The following is a 22391-nucleotide window of genomic DNA, read 5'->3' as shown; positions in this document are numbered from 1 at the left end:
CTTGGTCTCTAACAAAAGCACTGGCAAATAAACTAGCAACAACTCAAAGAAAAATGGAGAGGTTGGTGCTAGGCATCACATTAAAAGATAAGAAGCGAAACACCTGGATAAGAAGCCAGACTCACATCACTGACAACATTCTTCACCATAAGCGACTAAAATGGAAATGGGCTGGACATCTATCCAGAAGAGAAGATGAGCAGACCACCATACTAACAAACTGGATTCCAAAAGAAGGGAAATGAGGCCGAGGACGTCCTAAAAAAAGAAGGTTTGAGTGATGAATTGTCAAATTTTGTTGGGGAAAATTGGTCATCCATTGCCAAGAACAGAGAAAGGTGGAAAGAACTGGAGGAGGCCTTCGTCCAGTAGTGGACAGAAAATGGCTGAAAAGAAGAAGAAAGAAGAAGGTGCTTGGAGAAATTGTTTAGGGAAACCAGTTTGTCAGGGTGTTTGCATGAGAAACATGGACATATGCATTACATTAATAGGTTGTAATTATAAGTGTAATAACATATGAAGTGAGAAAGAAGGTGAGTTGGAGATGATATCAGGAATTGTTGAGACTGATTTCCTCAAGAAAGAAAAGTCAAAACTATAGAAATATATTAGGAGATTTGGTTGAGGAAACAACTTGAGCTTCCTATTTGAACTGATCATATTTTATGAGTCACCAGAGTTCTTATCAGCCTGGTATTTTGCAGTCATATGTACACTAATGCCAGAAGCAGGAATAAGAAAAAACAAGGAATTCTTAGCATTTGTAGATGTGATGTGACCAAAAATTATTAATATTTAGTAAGACTTAGTTGACAGAGCAGGATACAGAAGTAGAATGTGATGGTATCATTTTATTTGTGGAGGATAGAGAATATAGGAAGAGCAAGGGAGTAATGCTAATGTTTGCAAAGGAATTAAATTCAACCAGTGTAGAAATCTCCAATGATGATAGCATGAGTAATACAGGCAATGGATAGGAAGCTGTTTAGTATGAGATAGAGATTAACAGGTCAAAATAATATACATTTGGATGCCACAAACTAGAACCATCTGAAGAATCTGAGGACTACCATTTGGGTAATTTTAACTATACAGATATAGATTTGAGAGAGGATAAATCATGCTCAAGTTGGGGGAAATCAAGTTAGGGAAAGAAAATTTATAGATTAAAGATATCAAGAAATTACTGTATATGCCGCCATATAAGACGCACCCCCCCTTTTTTTGTACACATTTTTTAGGAAAAAAAACTTTATCACTGAATATTATAATGAATGTACAGTATTTCAAATATAAAGTAATAAGTAGGTCTACTTTCAAAAAATACCTAATCTAACTAGGAAGAGTACCCACCTTTTAATCTTCTTTGTCAAAACCCAGAAATTCATCTCCAGAGCTAAATGAAGAGACACTTGAAATCTATTCTAAATCAGAATCTGAGTCCTCATACAACAAATTGTTCTCTGCACCATCCAGTGCATTACTAATGCCACATTTCATAAATGATTTAAACACTGTCTCAGTTTTCACAGCATCCCATGAAGCTTTGACCCACTCACAAACTTGCAAAATGCTAGGCCTCTTCCTGATGGCATAACCTCAAAATCTGAAGACTGCATCCAGTTGTTCCACTTCTACTTCATAATGCCCTTAAATGGTTTATTAATATAGACATCTAAAAGTTGAATCTGACTAGTTAGACCTCCTGGAATTACAGCTAAATGGGTTTTCGATTCCTTGAGTTTATTTTTAACATCTTCTGTTCTGTGAGAACAAAACTGATCCCATACTAGCAGACTTCTTCAACAGGGTGCCTAGACCAAATTTCATCTATCCATAACTTCATTCGTCCTCCATCCTTCCAGCCTTTTGCGTGAACATGTACAAACACTCAATTAAGCTCTCACTTAGTTAGTTTTACTTAGTTTTAATTCTTTATCCAAGGAAGCAAAACAATGTTTTGCATGTGAAATATATTCACATCTGAGCTACTTGTATATAGAAGCTAATGACTTCACATCACTTGCCTTAGTGTGTATCCCATAATGTAAAGCACACACCCTTTCGGATGTGTAAAATGCTATGCATAATGGGAAGGGCCACTATCCAGACAAGTACCAATTTTGATCTTTATTGAGGTCTCATCAGTGGAACCAGACCCAGGAGAGATACTAAGGTTGAAGTAATGCAGAAGCCATATATATCTCATATACAAGTAGCCAAAAGATGCTCGACCTTATTAATAAAAATCTCTGGATGAGAGAAATATGTTGAAAGTTTTATACGTTAAAGATAACAAGAAATTATATATTTGGTTTTAATCCTTTACCCAAGGAAGCAAAACTTCCTTGGGTAAAGGATATATTTCACACACACTTTTGTGCGCGAAATATATTCACGTCAGAGCTACTTATATATAGAGGCTAATGACTTTAGATCACTTGACTTAGTATGTATCCCATAATGCAAAGCACACCCCTTTCATTATGGGATACATACTAAGGCAAGTGATGTGAAGTCATTAGCCTCTACAGGCAGGCTTTCTATTTGCATTAAATCTGACAGCACACAGTTTGGTGCCTTATCTAGCCTGGTCTCTGAATCCAGAGAAAGGAAGCCAGTTGCATTTGTGGATGCCTGAAATATGCAGAGAAGATTATCTCAGTGTTTGGGTGATTAGACTGCACGTAATCAAACTTTTGTTTGATTACGTGCAGACGATGTAAAGGAAATTCCAGGTTAGTTGGTCGATTTGGGATTTACAGCCAAAGCGACTCAGGCTGTGAAGCCATTGTTTTATGTCTGTGATTGTGTGTGTGTGTTCTTATGGCTATTTTATCTGTTTTGCAAGTTGAAACACCTGAGTTTCCAGGAGGAAAATCCTATGAGACCTACTAACTCACTTTCTGTTGTGTTATGAGCTTTTGTCAAGTCTACTATCCCATCCCTCTTACAGTGTGCATCACATATAGTACCCTCTGAAAGGAATGGGATATCACACCATTCCTCACAGAGGGCACTATATGTGTGATGCAGTGCGAGAATGTCCGGGTAAGCCACAATTGTAGTGTACACTAGCTGAGACCCCCATGATGAATTAGACCTAATGTGGATGTCTGGAAGTGATGGTGCACGTTTCTCAGAGTCCACGTGAAAGTGTTTTTCCTCTGCATAGAGTCCTATTGTTATGTTGGATTTCCCCTGGGTACATTTTCATTCTCCTTTGCAATTCGTTTGTTAAGTCCTTGATATTTTAAAGGGAAATGGATACTTCTTGAATAGTATTTATGTAGATTAGTCTATACAAATTTTTATTGAGACTACATTATGATGTAAATAAAGAGCTTAATAAAAATAAACAATTAAAACCCAACAAGTTTCATAAGTCATAAGACTTACATCATCGGGGGTACTGGTACAGAAATATTTTACAGAACAAAAGCCTATTAACAATTAATTACACATATTAGATGTTTGATAATTTCTAAACTGTTACGTGTAATTGATAAACCAGAATATAAATGGTAAATTCATTAACTGTATGCATATTGGAACATTGCTAGTGTTACTATCACATTCTGTGGTATCGTGTGTTATATCCTAGGTCATTATAGCAGCAACAACAAATCTATAAATGCTTCTTAATCTTAATTCTTTTTAAAACTTTCTTACATTGCTCGTTTCATTGTGATATTCATTTTTATCCTGCTTAAGTGATGATCATATCCAATTTTTCAGATCCTCTGTATTCTAATGTGTTACTGTTGACAGTCATATCTTACTGTTGGTTTTCAGGATACAAGAGTATATATACAAGAGAATAATGCTTATTTCTTGTGTCTTCTCTCCACATCTTTTGAAATTATGCACATCTTTATGTTGATACATGGCATTAATAATGACTATTCCACATCCTGAGTAGAAATCAGCTGGTATCAAGTCATCCCAAAAGTAATGTTGTTTTTAGGATTAAGTTTTGAAAGGATATAAAAGATAAATCACTTGCTAATTTAATCAAGTATATATTCTCCATTTGAATCAGTAACACCCTTCCAGTGTTGTGAAAGCTTCACAATGCCATTTCTATAGAATTCAGGAGGTTTGGAGGCAAAGAGGTTGCATAGGCTCAATTTCAGTGTCTCTAATGTGTTGTATTGTTTTTCATTAACGAAATGTTGCAAACTTCAAAATAAGTGGTAATCTGAAAGGGCAAGATCAGGAGAATAGAGGATGTGGAAGGTTTTCACAGCTGATTTCCTCAATCTTGCTACAGGTGATTCTTGCGCTATGAGGGTGTGCATTATCATGGTGAAAAACAACACCCTTTCGATTAACCAGAGAACACCCACTTCTTTTCTTTCAGTTTTTCATTTGTTTGATCAAGTTGTTCACGTTATACTTTAATAATAAATTTAGTTTAATCCTTTATCCAAGTGTGAGCAAACAAAGTTTGCGCCTAAAAATATCTTCAGGACTGGGGTAAGGTAGCACAACACCGGGCAACTTGTAGCAGAGGTGGACCAAACTAACATTGGTTAGCTTAGCTTGGTCCACCTTTGCTACGAGTTGCCTGGTGTTGTACTACCTTACCCCAGTCCTGAAGATATTTTCAGGCACAAACTTTGTTTGCTCACACTTGGATAATGGATTAAACTAAATTTATTATAGTCTAACCAAGTGAAAAATAAACTTTCAACACATTATACTTCAGCTGTGATTGTTTGTTTTTGTGACAAGAGTTCAAAGTATATAATGCCAGCCATATCCCACCGAACACTTAATAAAATCTTCTGAGGGTTAAGATCTTGTTTTGGCTGAGGTTTAGCCTGTGCCTCCTAAATGAACTCTCTGCCTTCAGTGCTTATTATTCTTGTAAAGTATCCACTTTTCATCACCGGTGACTATACGACTCAAAAACATAGATTGAACTTCTCACAGATGTCGACATGCTCTCTTCGATTGTTGTTCAAATGTGCTCTTCATGAGGAACCCACTTGCTGAGCTTAGACACTATTCCAAGTTCTTGCAAATGCTGATGAATGGTTGATGATGATGAATTAAGATATTTTGCTAAATCTTCAACAGTTGAATTGGCATTTCTTGCAATAGCGGCTTCCAGCATATTGTTATCGAGAGAGACAGGGCACCTAGAGCGAGGGGAGTCTTTCAAGCTAAAAGTCCCTTTGTCAAAATTGTTGGAATCATTACTGGCACTTTCACACATTTAAAACATTATTGCCATACGTGTCTTCCACATTTTTTACAATGTTAGGAACATTGTTGTCTTTTTTTGAACTCATAAAGTATGATGTTCCAAATGTGCTCTTCAGTGAACTCCATGGTAATAAAGGGTTACTTAAACAATAACGTATGTGCGATGTTTATGCAGGGTGGAATTCCTTAGAATGAGGTTGCCTCAGCTTAGTGGTACTTATAAAGCTTTAAAAATTCATGTTTAGATGAGCAGAAACACGTTTGAACAGGTACAGTATGAAAACGGACATTACTTTTGGGATGTGATACTTACCATTATTATTAGCCTTACCATTTTCTCCAGATTTTTTGAAAATATTTCTGTATGCCTCTTGGGATTCATTTCCTACTCTGCTGTGTAGCTCTCCAACAAGGATCGCTTTCCCCCATTTTCTTTATGGCAGTTTCTTGCTCTAATGACTTGAAAAATTCCTTCACTACTTCCTTGGGACAACCTTCTGTGGGACAATAAGCACATTGTTTATTTTCACATTGTGAAGTTCGGCCACATAACTCTACTTGAAATTGCCTTCCAATCCAGAAGTTTACCTTGATGTTTTCTTTTAGTGTTGCACGGTGATCTACATTCATTTTAGAAATTATGGACTTTACAATCATGTTACAAATAATTATTTTAATTTCCTGACGTTTCGATCTTCATATTAAGATCATCATCTGGAGTATATATAAATATATAAGGACATTATACTGTGTATAATGTAACTCAGTTACATTACATTATACACAGTAAGCTAAAGGAATAATGATTTGATCACTTGTTAATCTACTGACATGACCTCTAGTGGGAGAAAAAAAAATCAATCAATTATTTAGAAACTACATCAAAACTAAGTTCTATTTAAGATAACATAGGAAAAAATACTTTCTTATAGATAGTCTTCTTTCAGTAACAATGATGTCCTATTCATTGTTCCTTTAGCCTACTGTGTATAATATAACTAACTCAGCTTGTCCTTGTATATTTGTATATACTCCAGATGATGATCTTAATATGAAGATCGAAATGTTGGGAAATTAAAATAGTTATTTATAACACGGTTGTAAAGTCCATAATTTCTAAAATGTATCTTGATGTTTGGTGTTGATTGTGTTAACTACTCTTTCATTTCCTTGATCATTATCAACTAAATACCTGAGTCTCAACATCCTGTACTTATTATTTAGTGGGATCTGACTTGTTTTTGCCTTCTTTTCCTTTCAGTAATTTGATATACTTTTCCATTAATACTCCTTATGTTCATGGTTCCTATTTTCAATTCCCTTGTGGGGTTCCTGACTGTGGTGGAAGGTGTTGGGAGGGCTTCCCCATCATTGGGAAGCCTTTTACCCTATTCATTCTTTTTCTTTACTTTTTTTCCCGTATTCTTTACTGTGCTTCTGAGTCTTTTATGCTATTTTATCTCCTGACCACTGTGTTTGCCATGCAGTGTGACCCCGTGGACATCTAGAAAAAACGGGATACTCTTGCACTACTTTGGCCTCTGCTTCAGCAAAATAGGTGGTCCTGGAATGGCTCATCCAGAACCATTCAGCTAGTGGGCTTGCTTGCAAGGGTCAGCAGTATTGCAGTAAGTCTCCCCCTCCATGATCTGAGGCTGGTACCCAATGCTTACTGTAGTTCCAGTATAGTGCCTGGGATAACCCTCGTTTTCCTCTCCCAAGTACAGTCATTGCTTGCTGGTAAATAGACATCCATGAGCATGAGCATAGATACATCACTTGATTAAAGAAGTAAAAATCAAAAATCATCATCATCATCCACACAACTGTTGAAAATCCAATAGGGAAAATGTCACCCTTATTTATTCCAAAGGCCGTTGAAGGACTGACAGGATCTTACTGGACAGTTAAAAAAAAACTACAGTATGGTGATAACCTTTTGGAAACATCATGTCATCAACACTTGAAAAACGACTCAGAGCAATGTCAATGGATGGAATATCAATTACAGCAACGCCTCACAAATCACTAAATTCTTCTAGGAAGAGATATCAGAATGCAATTTCATTCTACACAAATTATGGACTCTACAACTGTGTTATAAATAATTATTTTAATTTCCCAACTTTTCGACCTTCATACTCCAGATGATGACCAGAGTCATCATCTGGAGTATACACCTATATATAAAGAGACAAGCTAAATTACATTTCATACAGTATGCTGAAGAGACAATGATTTGAACAATGATTATTCTACTGGCCTGACCTCTAGTGAAAATAAAATAAATTACAATAAATAAATGAAATAAAATAAATTAACTACATCAAAGCTATATTTTATTTAAGACAACATCAGAGAAACATTCTTTCATATACATAGTTTTGTTACAGTAAAAATGATGTCCTAATTCACCATCATTATCATCATCATCAAATTCCTGCCATGTACCCTCAAGGGGTGTACAGGATATGATAGTACTACATGAAAAAAATTACATCATTATTAATTTCCTGTCTACAATTTTCCTCCAAATCAGTCTGTTACTTGTCAACACTCCAACATTATCAGATCTTATATTTCTATCGTCTAAAGCACTTTGTACCGTATCAATCCACCTATATCTTGGTCTTCCTCTGGGTCGTTTTGCTGCCAACCTGGCAGAGAACACTTGTTTTGCTAATCTTTCCTCGCCCATTCTGTTTAAGTGACCATACCACCTGAGATTAGCTCTGCTAACGCATTCCTGGATGCTGACAAGTAACAGACTGATTTGGAGGAAAATTGTAGATAATATGATGTGAAGGTCAGCAATAAAAAGACAAAGACATTGAAAATAAGCAGAATCATTGAAAATGTCAACTGTGTTGTGAATGGAGAACCTGTGGAACAAGTAAAACATTTCAGCTATTTAGGCACAATTTTTACTGAAGATGGTAAATTAAATATAGAAATAGACAACAGAATCAGCAAAGCTGGTATGGTGGGAAGTCAATTGAATAAATTCATATGGAATAAGAGAGAAATTAGTCGGAACACTAAATTAGCTGTATACAAGACAGTGTTCAAACCAGTTTTAACTTATGGATCTGAGAGCTGGGTCAGAAGTAAAACACTTGACCAAAGACCACAGATATGAGAGTCCTGAGAAAGATTATAGGCGTGAACAGATGGCATCAATGGCAGTATCATATTAAAAACGAGAATATTAGTTCTTTCCTAATTCCAAAGACATATCTATTTCCATTCTATCCAAAACTTTATTGGAATTCAGAGTGTCAAGCCACCAACGAAGATCTAGACAGAGCATGGGATATATTTCATAGATTCCATACATGAAATCTAATAGCCTTTAAACATGCCTGGGCCAAAGAACGTTATGCGAGTCATCAGAGTCAAAACAGTCTTGGGTCTCATTTACATCATTGATCAATCAAACAACTAGCGTAAAAATTACATGGGATAAAATCCAGAAAATGAAAGGTAGATAGAGAGTGCGCTGTTTGTTTATCTTGGAACATAATGGATCCATTGTTGCAGATTCTAAAACTATTGCAGACACTTTGAGAGATAATTTTGCTAGAATCTCAACAACAGCTTCCTATCCTGAATTTTTAATAGTGAAAGACAAACAGTGGCTAAACTACCAGTGCTCTAGAGCCATACAATCAGACTTTCGTTAAAAAGGAAACTTAAAAAGAGATCTTCTACTCTGTCATGCTAGTGCAGTAGATCCTGATGACATCCATTATTAGATGATAAAACATCTTCCATTATCTCCAGTGGATTTCTTTCTCTTACTGTACAACAGAATATTTACAGAGGAGGAGTTTCCGGATTCTTGGCATAAAGTCAATTGTTGTTGAAATCCCAAAACCAGGAAAGGATCAAACACAAACAAACAGTTATTGAGCTATCACTCTGAGCAACTGTCTTTGGTCAGAGTGATAGCTCAATAACTGTTTATTGATAGCTAAGATATAGGAAAAAATTTTAATCCCAAGGCTTCTTTGGCATTTAGAAAGCAATAAACTTCTCTTCAAAATACACAATGTGGCTTTCATAAACACTGATCAACACTGGACCATTTGGTCCATTTAGAAACATGCATAAGAGATGCTTTCCTGAAACTAGAGCATCTGATGTCAGTCTTCTATGACATGGAAAAAGCTTATGACACTGCCTGTGGATATGACATATTAAAAGACATCTTGACTCTTGATCTGAGGAGATATTTTCCTGTTTTTGTTAAAACGTTTTGTCCAGCCAAGTCTACCAAGCCCTAGTGAGAAGCACATTATCTTGGCCATATTATCAAGAAGTGGGTGTTGTTGTTAAGACTGTCTAAGTGTGACACTCTTTGCTATGAGTTAATTCAACCACTGAACAGCTTCCTCCCACAGTAAGTAATGCTCCTTATGTTGATAACTTCACAATTTACCATCATTCTTGCAATATAAGAATAATTTAAAAACAACTTCAACAAAGAATTAATCATATCTGTTCATGAGCTCTTAGTAATAGGTTGAAATTTTCAGCAGAAAAGAAAGCATGTTCTTCACTCAGATCCTAATTTAAAAATGGGACAAGGAATTATTCCGGTAGCACCAAACTTCCTTGGACTTATCTTTGATAGAAAGCTTAAATTATTCTTTACACACAGTCATCAACTTAGAGAAAAGTGCAAAAAAAAAAAAAAAAAAAAAAAAAAAAAAAAAAAAAATTGAATCTCCTTTGCACTCTGTCCTCTACAGAATGGGATACTGATTGTTCCTTGTTCCACCTTTATCATGCACTTTGGAACATAATGGATCCATTGTTGCTGGTGCTTTTTTGCACATCACCCATTCAAAGTCTCCTAATTAGGCCCTAAAAATAAGTCTCTTCCAAATGGACTAGTCTGTTTTCTCTGCATTGGGAAGTTCAATATCACACACACACACACACACACACACACATCAGACTGCCATTCATTCCTTTGGTATGTATGTTAAAGATATTATACAAGTTATTGGTATCAATGTTGATAACATTACATGCACCACACATAATAGCATTCCTCCATATCAGACTTCTGTCAACTACAGAAATCGGGTACTCAATCATCTGTCTACCTGCAACTGTTTAATTTGCTCAGAGAGGTCAACTCTGATATTTTATCCATCTATACTGATAGTTCAAAATCTGAGTTCTCTGTTGGTTGTGTTGCTGTGTTTCCTGACATTACCCATTTATATCCCACATACGAGGGTGGTTGAAAAAGTTCTTGGCCTAACAATAAAAAAACAAATTTATAATTTCAAATTTATTTTTATTTTTCAACATAATCTGCCTTAAGACTAATACATGTATTCCAACGATGCTCCAGTGCCATTATCCCATCCCTGTAGTGGTTCTCAGTAAGAAATGTAAAATACTCTTCTACAGCTGCAATCACTTCTTGATTCGAAGAAAAACGCTCACTGGCGAGGAGGAGTGTTAGTTTTGGGAAGAGATAGAAGTCAGAGGGAGCCAAATCTGGGGAATAGGGTGGATGTTCCAACAATTCATAGTGCATATCCTTTAATTTTCCCATTTCCAAAACACCTCTGTGGGCAGGTGCATTGTCCTGATGAAAGATGATTTTTTTTCTTCTACAAACCAGGTCTTTTCTCATGAAAAGATTCATTCTTGAAGAATGAATATTATGATTGGAATAATATTCCCCGGTTATTGTTTTATCCTTTTCAAGATAATTAATAAACAAAATGCCTTTAGCATCCCAAAACACCAATGCCATGACCTTTCATGCTGATGGAACCGACTTTGTCTTCTTTGGCGCTGAACAACCGGCTTCTGTCCACTGTTTTGACTGCTGTTTGGATTTTGGTGTGTAAAGGTGAATCCAATTTTAAACCTTCTTTTACAAAGAATTTTATAATTGCACGATACTCAATTTTATCCATTTCAAAGGATACAGACAACACTTTTGTTTCAGACAGCTGTATAAAACAAACTACTTTATACAATGACTTGCAATTTCACATGGATGCTTATGACAGATGTATCAACTTAGAAAACAAAATCTTGCCAATAGTGTTGCCATCTATGGTCGAGGCTGAGAACTTTTCAGACCACCCTCGTAACTGCAGTAATTATACAGCAAAGTTGCATGCCATTCAGCTTGCACTTGTGCATATAAAAGAAAAATGCTACAAAAGTGCTTAATTTATACAGACTTGTTGAGTTCTTTACAGGCCATCTCATTTCCTGTGTATAATCCACATCCAGTGCTTTGTGAGATTTTACAACTGTTATACAAAATGAAGACCCTTAATTTTAATGTGTTTGGTTGAGCTGGATTCCCATCTAAATTGGAATTAAAGGAAATGATATTGCAGACTACTTCTAGATTGTCTCATACTTTTTCGACATACTGTTTGACATTGCTAAAAGCAGTGTTCATTAAGGAAGCACTGACAAATAAATGGAACAAGACTGAAGTTAAGTATTGGGAGTCTACTCAGTTTAGAAACAGAAAACAGGAGGAGGTCCTTACTGCACTTTGCATAGATCACGGTCATCTTTTATACATTCTTATTTACTGGGGACTAATGACTCTCCCATGTATGAAAATTACAACATGAATGTCACCATTTGTCATATTCTGGTGGAGTGATAGCACTTCACACAAAAGAAGAATGGAATTTTTACTAATCTTGCTGAGCCATATACACTTGGAGATGTTATCAGACAAGGACAAATTGCATGACATGTTTAACTTTTCACAAAGAATTAATGTATTTAAGCACATTTGGTTATGAATTCTATTTTTGTATAGATATTGAATTATTTAATTTATGATTTTAAATATTCTTTTTGTACACTATATATTTACTAATTTATCGCTTTATTACTATTTATTATTACTTCCTGTACTGCTACAACCTTTGCTTTGCCATATTATGAAATTTGCTGTCCCTTCACCAATCAATCAATACCTATGTTCAATTCTTCTAATGCTAGGTTTGTTCATCTTCTCTTTTCTCTAACCTCTTATGTACACACTGTATAAAATATGTTCATGCAGCCCATGTAGCTGAATCTATAACTTTGTTCTCAAACTTCTACATGATTCTGACTTACATGATATTCTTAAATAAACCAGCATATTCTCCTGAGATAATCATCTAGAGCTTAACTAATATAAAGTGATCTTTTCTGGATTATTTACTAATACACTGCAGTCCAAAACCTAAGGACAAACACTATTTCCGAAAATTACAACCACAAATTCAGATGAGTCACCTTGTATAAATTTGTATAACTGGCAGTTTCAAGTAGAAAGCGGGTACACATTCAAATGATTTTCAAATTACATGAAAAGTGGTCACGTGGTAGCACTCAAAAGAATAAAAGGCTACACTAAATGAATTCGGTTTGAAGGATGCCCTTTTCATGAAAGAATTCAGTAGCAAACTTGGATGTCCTGTAATGTCTCAAAGACATCACTAGATGATTTCATGTGGGGTGTGTGTGTGGGGGGGGGGAGAATTATTGGAAAGCTTGAAGAAGGCTGCAGAATTACTCATATCACCAGAGAACTTGGAATCTCACATAGCATTGTATCCAGGCTCTGGACAGCATTTCAAAACCAGTGGGATGCGTTCCAAACATTTGCTAAGAGGTTTTTCATCACCCTATCACAGAGCATGAACACAGATTTTTGATTATAACAGCAAAATATAATCGATTCATTGCAGCAGGTCAGATTTCAAGCACAGGTATGTGAAGATATCTTAACAAACTGTGGTAAGACGTATACAAGGCCTATATGCCTGAAGGCCTGCATCTGCATCCCTTTATCCACAATTCATTGTAAATCACATTTTCAGTGGTGTTGTATCCATAAATTGGACAAGACACTAATGGGCTAATGTTCTGTTTACAGATGAGAAGCATTTTAGTCTTTCCTCCGATTCTAGATGACACTTGATCTGACGTGAAAGTGGTTACTGTTTAGCATTGTGAAAATGTTCTTGAAAGGGATACACACAGCAGTGCTGGGGTCATGGTGTGGGGAAGCATTATACCTAATGGATGCACCAAGCTACAAGTGCTGGAAAAAGAGACTATGACTGGAACAATATTGAAGCAAATTTATTCAACTTAATGCCAGTTGTTCCATGGTGCTGTATGCAAAGAAATCATTTTTATGGAGGACAATGCCACACCACATCGTACATGTGCACTGGAGATACCTGTGGAGACCAAAGATATTAATTGAATTGAGTGGCCATCATGCTTACCAAATCTTAACCCTATAGAACACGTTTGGGATGCAATAGGGAGATACATTGCTGCTCAGAATTTCCCCTTGCTCTGAAAGAAGAGTAGGCCAGTTTGCTTTAAGAACTCCTGAATCACTTGGTGCTAAGTGTGGTACAACATTGTGAGAGCTATATCATGGTTCAGGGTGGACATGTTCCATACTGAAATGTCTCTCTGCCTTATTTTCCTTAACTACATCCTTAGGAACTTTAACTTTTGCCAAAAACATATTGCAATTTAATTTGTACAAAATTTATAACACATTTTTCGTGTTCTTAACTTATTACATAACTTATTAGTATGCTGGCAATAAATTTATGTTAATATTTGGCTGTAGTCATGAAATTTTTTTTAATATTCCAATTTTTATTTATAAAACATTTGTCTGAAAACATGCTCTATGATGAGCTAAGGATAAAGAGATGGAGACTACAGGCCTTCAGATGTAAAGACCTATTTGACACATTTTTTTTGGATAACTGCATACTTGTGCTTAAATGGAGCTGCCCTGCTGGGTTGTATTGATTATATTTTGCTGTTATAACCAAAAATTTGTCTTCATGCTGCATAGTAGAGTGAGGGTAACTGTTAGTAAATGTTTGGAACACATTCCACTTGAAATTCTGCCCAGAGCTATGACATGATGCTATGTGACATTCCAAACTCCCTAGCAATATCAGTAATTCTGCAGCCTTCTTTAAGCTTTCCAATAATTCTTCTCCATATGAAATAATCTAGTGATGTCTTTGAGACATTATAAGACAGATATCCTAGTTTGTAGCTTTATTCCTTCATGAAAAGAGCTTCCTTCACACACACAGTTCACTTATCACAGCCTTTTATCCTGTTGAGTCCATGTGACCTCTTTGCACATGATTTGTCTGAATTTGCAGTTGTAATCTTCAAAAATAGTGTTTGTCCTTAGGTTTTGGATACCAGTGTATTTGCTGGATCATAAGAACAACTACTCTATAGCGTATCTTCTGCTATGATAAACTGTTGTTTTGTTCTCTCTGAAGTTGTTAGTAACCCTCTCGTAATCCTGTAATATTAAGAACAATTTTTCCTTGTTTTTATTATTACTTCTACTGAAACTCAAAGAAGAGAAGAAGTGTGATTAATTGAATATTGATTAATTGAGAAATATTGTTCAGGAATTCATTGTGGCCTAATGGAATTTTGGCTGCTCCAGCACCTGTAAGAGATTGCAATACTAAACTGAGAACCTGCGTTGCTGCCAAAATGGTTATGCTGTGTAGTATACCAGGTAAGTACCTGAATTTTAAAAACATATACACATAAACTTCAATAGAAAATGAATTATACAAAAATCAGTTTCAAATTCTATATTCTTCCTTTCCTATTTTATGCCTATTGTATCAGCAGCCTTATATTTCATATATATTCAAAATTATTTTGCATAATAATACATTAAACTCCTTATGATCCAGGACTCATTATTTAGGAAGGTTGATTTTTATACCACATGGAGAGAAGAGGCAAGGAATAAGAAAAGTCTGATTGACTATGTTATTGTTGATAGTGATATTTTCTCCCTGGTGGTGCAGGACACCAGAGTGTACTGAGGATTTGAAATTGGAAGCGATCACTATTTAGTCTTGAGCAGGATAAAATTGAATTTCATATTAAAGAATAACATGTAAGAAAGTTTTAAAGTGAATAAAAGTTGAGCAGCTCTCAGATGTGAACTGTAGACTAAAATACATAAAGATTATTGAAGAAAAAAATGAAAGAGTTTGAGAACAGGAACCAAACCTTGGAGATTCAATGGCAAGCCTTGAAGAAAGCCCTGATTGATTCAACCAGAGAGGCATGTGGTGAGGTTGCCTGCAAGGATAGAAATCTCAGAACTCCATGGTGGACACAGGAAGTTAAAGAGGCAGTGTAGGAAAAGAAGAAAGCATATCAAAAGTTCCTGGCAAATAAGTCAGCTTGTGCTCTTAGAGAATACAGAGACAAATGTAAGAAAGCGAAATACTGTGTAAAACTAGCTAAACAAAAGTCGTGGGAGGACTTTGTCAAGAACATAGAAAATAAATATCAAGGTGGTAAGATATTCTGCAGGTTGTTAAAGAAGCTTTGAAAAGGAGGAAAGAGTGCTGTAAAAGGAGTTAGATATGATAAAGGTGACATGAAAACAGGAGAAAAAGATATCCTTGAAGTATGGAGTAATTACTTTGAAAAACTGCTAAAAGAAACAAGCAGTGATGATAGCACAGCACAGTGGTAAAAAACACTGATCATGCATGCAGTCAGAAATATATATATCCATACTTGAAGTAGAAAAAAAAGCCATCAAAAGGCTTGAAATGTGGAAAGGCAGCAGGAGTAGATGATATTCGACCAGAAATGCTGAAGTATGGTGGTATAAAAGTCTTACAGTAGCTGCACTGCATAGTTCAGAAAGCTTGGAAAGAGGGACGAAATCCCGATGATTGGAGTAGAGCTCTAATAGTACCCATATATAAAAAGTGAAATAAAACTGAATGTGAGAATTACAGAGGTATTTCCCTACTGAGTGTTCCTGGGAAGATCTATGCAAGTATACTTGAGAAATGGTTGAGAAGAATTGTGGAAAAAAAGCGGGGTGAAGAACAAGCTCTATTCAGGCCAAAAAGAGGTTATCAGGATCAGATCTTCACTTTACGACAAATAGTTGAGAAAGCATGGGAATATAACAAAGATCTGTATTTAAGTTTTGTCAATCTGGAAAAGGCATATGACAAGGTGCCAAGAGAGAAGCTATTCAATAGCTATTCAAAGCTATTGAATAGCTATTCAATGGGGCATTATATCAAGCAATACTTAGTCTTTATTTGAGTTGTAAGTCAGCAGTTAGAATTGAAGGAAGTACAGGAAGATTGTTTAATGTTAAATCTGGTGTGAGACAAGGATGTACATTATCCCCTCTGTTATTCATTATCTATATGGATTACATTATGAAGGAAAGTGGTGTTAAACATGATATCAAAATTGGAGATGTTAATGTCAGCTCTTTGCTTTATGCGGATGATGTTATACTTCTAAATAAATCTACTACAAGTCTGCAAGATTCTCTGACAAAATTGAATAACTGTTGTAATAGATATGGTATGAAGGTCAGCAATAAAAAGACAAAGACAATGAAACTAGGCAGAATCATTGAAAATTTCAACTGTGTTGTGAATGAGAAGAACATGTGGAACAAGTAAAACATTTCAGCTTCTTAGGCACGATTTTTAGTGAAGATGGTAAATTCAATATAGAAATAGACAACAGAATCAGCAAAGCTGGTATGGTGGGAAGTCAATTGAATAAATTCATATGGAATAAGAGAGAAATTAGCCAGAACACTAAATTAGCTGTATACAAGACAGTGTTCAAACCAGTTTTAACTTATGGATCTGAGAGCTGGGTCAGAAGTAAAACACTTGATCAACGACGAGAGACCGCAGATATGAGAGTCCTGATTAGAGGCTTGAGCAGATGGCATCAATGGCAATATCATATTAAAAACAAGGATATTAGGAAAGAACTTGACATTGTCAGCATCCAGGAATGCGTTAGCAGAGCTAATCTCAGGTGGTATGGTCACTTAAACAGAATGGGTGAGGAAAGATTAGCAAAACAAGTGTTCTCTGCCAGGTTGGCAGGAAAATGACCCAGAGGAAGACCAAGATATAGGTAGATTGATACGGTACAATGTGCCTTAGACGATAGCAATATAAGATCTGATAATGATAATATTGGAGTCTTGACAGACTAAGTAACAGACTGATTTGGAGGAAATTTGTAGATAGGAATTTGGTAATGATGTAAATTTTTCATGTAATGCTATCATATCCTGTACACCCCTTGAGGGTACATGTCAGGAATTTGATGATGATGATTTTTATACCTAGATGAAAGAATTGATGGGATGGCGAGGGAGAATACACATATACAGTTTTAAAATTGGTCCTCCTAATTCGGTGAGTTCTCTGTTTACAGGAGCAGAGAATAAAAGGTAGTCGAAGTAGAAAAGATTAAAGTGGAGGGAGGGAAAAATTATCACACAGGTATCTATATCCAAAATTTGGAAGAGAAGGAAATTTAACTTAAGAAAACTGTGCACATGCTGGATACCATGTTACTTTAGTAGTGCAATGAAATATAAAAAGTTTGTTGCCGATTGCTTCATAACCAGTCAGTCAGTCAATACTTTTATTAAGAAAATTGTGACTGAGGATGAAAGTTAGGTTTATCATTATGACCCTGAAATGTAAATTTAGTCAATAGAATTTCATCAAAACTCAATCTTCTGCCAGTAGTGCATGCTGATTGTCTTTTTGCAGTAGGAAAAGGCATCATTGACTAGAATTTTATACCCCTTGCAAATTTAAGATATATTCAAAAAAGTTGGCAGTATGCAGAACTTGAAGTATCTTTTCCACTAGTTTTCTTAGTATTGTGTTATTTAAATTTAAGATAAAAGCCAAAAGGTTCATATTTTTGCCTTTTATATGCTGTTTTAAGATCAGTGCTGTCAGGTCAGTGAAAATGACCTCACAACATCATTATGAATTCTCTGTTTTTCTCTTCAGAGGTCAATCAGGAACCCACAAACTTTTGAATATGAATTATTTGAAGATAATGCAATAAGTCATAAACTGTGCAGCTTATAGGTATGCTGTCAGTTAGAAATCTATCATTATTTGAAAGGAAGAACTCTTAACATTTTTGTCACTATTAATTGTAACTTTTATTTGCTATACATGGATGATAAATAACATATCAAAATTGAATAACCATATGGAAAAAGGTCGCCGCTAGAGGGCCAGATGGTTGCTCGTATTTTCAGGGAGCTCCCGAAAGCTAAGTATAATTTTGAATGAAAATTAGAATATAGGTTAAAATCATAACGTAATATTGTCTAATTTTGGTAGCTTGTGGTGTCTGTGTGATTTTGGTGTAAATTCTGTTATTTAATTTACTATTTAACAATACGTTTCATAGATTTTAATATGGCGCCAATTTAACGTAAGATAATGGCTCATATTTGTAGATTTAGGGACTCAAAAACAGACAAGACGAACACAAACGACACATTAAATACCTCCACTTCGGTAAAACAGGCCTTTCTGACCATGCACTCCAAACATACCATAGAATTGACTGGAAAAATACCAAGTCCCTACACCGCACCAAAACCTGGTTTGAGAGAAAATTTAAAGAGTCTTGTGAAATGCTCAAACACAAACCAAATCTCAACAAAAATGATGGCCTCACCATTTCAAGAATGTGGAGGACCCATCTACAACCTGTATAACATCCTAAACTAGCATTAGAAAAATTCCCACTACAAGAAGACAACCTGGTGACTTGGTGAAGTGTTTAGAACATTCAATAGCAACTGAAAGAAATCATTTTGTAACTATCCAGAATATTAATACATGAGGACTCTAACAGTTTATTGTAGTTGCATTTATCTATTTATAATTTATATATATATATATTTTTTTTTATTATTATTATTTTTATATATATATATATATATATATATATATATATTCTTTTTTTAATTTTTTTTTTTTTCATTTGTTTTTCTTTTCTATCACTAGTGGTCATGCTAGAAAAAAGATTTATTAACTACGTAGATTTAGTTTACTGGTATAGAAAGTATGAGCATGTAGCTTGGTTCTGCATACAGTTGCATTCTTCCGATGATGACCTCGATATAGAGGTCGAAACGTCAAGTTTTATTTTATTTGTAATTAATAAAATAATCTGTTCAACACGTGTGTTTTTGAGTCCCTAAATCTACAAATATGAGTGCTGATCACCGTGTAACCCTAAAAGAAAGAATTATCATAATCCATGGAGATGTGACCCACAAGCAGTGCAGCCTCTATGGTAAGCTGAAGATACGTGTTTCTTTATTAACGAATCGACTAGCCTTTTTGAAACGATGTAGAGACAGCAACATAGTTCCAAACTGCATTAAACTAAAGAAGAAGTTTAAATCAACCAAAGTGCTCCGTATTTATGCCCGGTTGGAAAAAGCCTTATTACGAGAACAAATCCACGAGGCACGTAAAAATCTAGCATCCACCCAAACCAAAGTTCTGCAACTTAAATTTGAATTATCTGACTACGTTATTCCAGAAATTTGGGAGATTCTAGATAGGTTCACCGACGACTCGGCCAAGCACTCACTACTGAAAAATAAAGAAAAACTAATAATGAAATTTCAAGCCCTACAACAACAGAAAAGCACAAGATCATCAAGACGCCATTACGAAAGGAACAGCCAACCACAAACCGCCGTCATAAGAAGCAACCAATCGCCCGCAAACAATGTTAGGAGCCACCAACCACCATCGGATCAATGCTCAGTTATCAACCTATCAAACCACGTTCTCACCGAAGGTGAACTCTCGCTGCTAAAGAAAGGTTTGAACTACACCATTGCTCCGAGGTCAGTGAACAAACTTGATATCGTGTATCATATCGAGAGAAGGTTACGATCCCTCCCCACCATTCTGGCTGATAAAATACGAATGGAAACATCGTGTATACTAAATTCTAACAAAAAACTAAACACCAACATAAACAAAACCAAAAATCTAGCCCTTAAATCCTTAAAAAATAACCAGGATATTATAATAACGAAAGCCGATAAAGGCAATTCCACTGTCCTGTTAGACCGTACGACATACATAGAAAAAATGAACCAGTTAATATCGGACCATAACACCTACCAAAAGGTTAACTACAACCCCACAAAACGTAACAAAAAGAAAACAACTGAATTAATCAAATCCGTCCACACATGGCCTGAAGAAATTAATACCTCAGTATGCCCGTGCGCCCAGAATTTATGGCCTGCCAAAAATACACAAATCTGGCACACCACTTCGCCCAATCGTTGAAGGAATTGACAGCCCAAATTATCACTTAGCAAAAAAATTAGCTGCCACACAAGGAATTGGTAGGTCAGTCCCCTTCTTACATAAAAAATACATAACATTTCATCAGTAAAATCAAAAACATTACACTCACCGACCAAGATTTATTAGTCAGCTTTGACATAACTTCCCTTTTCACCAATGTCCCAATCAATGACATGATCTTGCTCCTACAGAACATATTTCCACATGACATCACGGCCCTTTTTGCCCACGTACTCCGCTCCGGATATTTCGTATGGCAAAACAATTTTTACCTTCAAAAAGAAGGTACAGCCATGGGCTCACCACTTTCTCCCCCAATAGCTAACTTTTATATGGAAGACTTTGAGCAACGGGCTCTAGAGACAGCATGTCTAAAGCCCAAAATCTGGCTCAGATACGTTGACGATATTTTTGCCATTTGGCCCCACGGCCGCGAAGCTCTAAATACATTCCTTAGCCACCTAAACAAACAACACAAACGTATCCAATTCACCATTGAAATGGAAAAAAACGACTCTCTTCCTTTCCTAGACACACTTGTCACACGTCTTCCCTCTGGCTGTCTCTCCTTCTCAGTTTACCGCAAACCTACACACACAGGCCAATACATACACAAAAATTAGGTGTCATAAGCACCCTTAAACACAGAGCCCTAACTATCTGTTCAAATGAACAGGCTCTAAACCAAGAATACAAAATCATCAACCAAACATTTATCAAAAATGGATACAATAAAAAAACTATTCACAAGATCCTCCATAAAGACACCAGTAAGAACAAAAAAGATTTCAAGAATGCTATTGCCATTCCTTATGTTAGAAGCATTTCTGAAAAAATAGACAGAACACTTCGCAAATACAACATTAAAACCACCTTTAAACCCCCAAATAAGCTAAGACACCTACTCAGTTCCTCTAAAGATCCTCTTCCACACCTAGCACACCCAGGGGTATACAAAATACACTGCACATGTAACATACCATACATAGGGGAAACAGGGCGAACTATCCCAATCAGACAAGACGAACACAAACGACACATTAAATACCTCCACTTCGGTAAAACAGGCCTTTCTGACCATGCACTCCAAACATACCATAGAATTGACTGGAAAAATACCAAGTCCCTACACTGCACCAAAACCTGGTTTGAGAGAAAATTTAAAGAGTCTTGTGAAATGCTCAAACACAACCCAAATCTCAACAAAAATGATGGCCTTACCATTTCAAGAATGTGGAGGACCCATCTACAACCTGTATAACATCCTAAACTAGCATTAGAAAAATTCCCACTACAAGAAGACAACCTGGTGACTTGGTGAAGTGTTTAGAACATTCAATAGCAACTGAAAGAAATCATTTTGTAACTATCCAGAATATTAATACATGAGGACTCTAACAGTTTATTGTAGTTGCATTTATCTATTTATAATTTATATATATATATTTTTTTTTTTTTTTTTTTTTATATATATATATTTTTTTATTTTTTTATTTTTTTTTTATTATTATTTTTTTTTTTTCATTTGTTTTTCTTTTCTATCACTAGAGGTCAGGCTAGAAAAAAGATTTATTAACTACGTAGATTTAGTTTACTGGTATAGAAAGCATGAGCATGTAGCTTGGTTCTGCATACAGTTGTATTCTTCCGATGCTGACCTCGATATAGAGGTCGAAACATCAAGTTTTATTTTATTTGTAATTAATAAAATAATCTGTTCAACACGTGTGTTTTTGAGTCCCTAAATCTACAAATATGAGTGCTGATCACCGTGTAACCCTAAAAGAAAGAAGTAAGATAATGGCGTCCAAAAATACGACGCCATTGTTCAAAAACTATAATGTGAGAGAATTTGTCCAATGTGATGTGTGTGTATGGAATGTATGCATTCTCGAATGAGGCTGGAGTTTGGATTGAAAGTGAAAGTGGTGGGAG

General features: G+C 35.6%; 1 protein-coding gene across 4 annotated transcripts in view; it reads left to right on the top strand.

Annotated features, from left to right (window-relative positions):
- The window catches only part of LOC150105407 (sorting nexin-13-like), a 599079-nt gene that overhangs the window by 539555 nt on the left and 37133 nt on the right, over positions 1-22391 (top strand). For all 4 annotated transcript variants that reach the window (XM_090394133.1, XM_090394134.1, XM_090394132.1 and 1 more), the window contains one exon: positions 14679-14791. In XM_090394133.1, the coding sequence (XP_090250259.1) occupies positions 14679-14791 (113 nt within the window). The remainder of the gene's footprint in view (positions 1-14678; positions 14792-22391) is intronic.

The sequence above is a fragment of the Typopeltis vanoorti genome, chromosome 6, assembly GCF_054136105.1.
Source record: "Typopeltis vanoorti isolate ZY-2024b chromosome 6, IOZ_Tvanoo_1.0, whole genome shotgun sequence".
NCBI classification, from domain to species: domain Eukaryota; kingdom Metazoa; phylum Arthropoda; class Arachnida; order Uropygi; family Thelyphonidae; genus Typopeltis; species Typopeltis vanoorti.
This window is presented reverse-complemented; position numbering and strand designations above follow the sequence as displayed.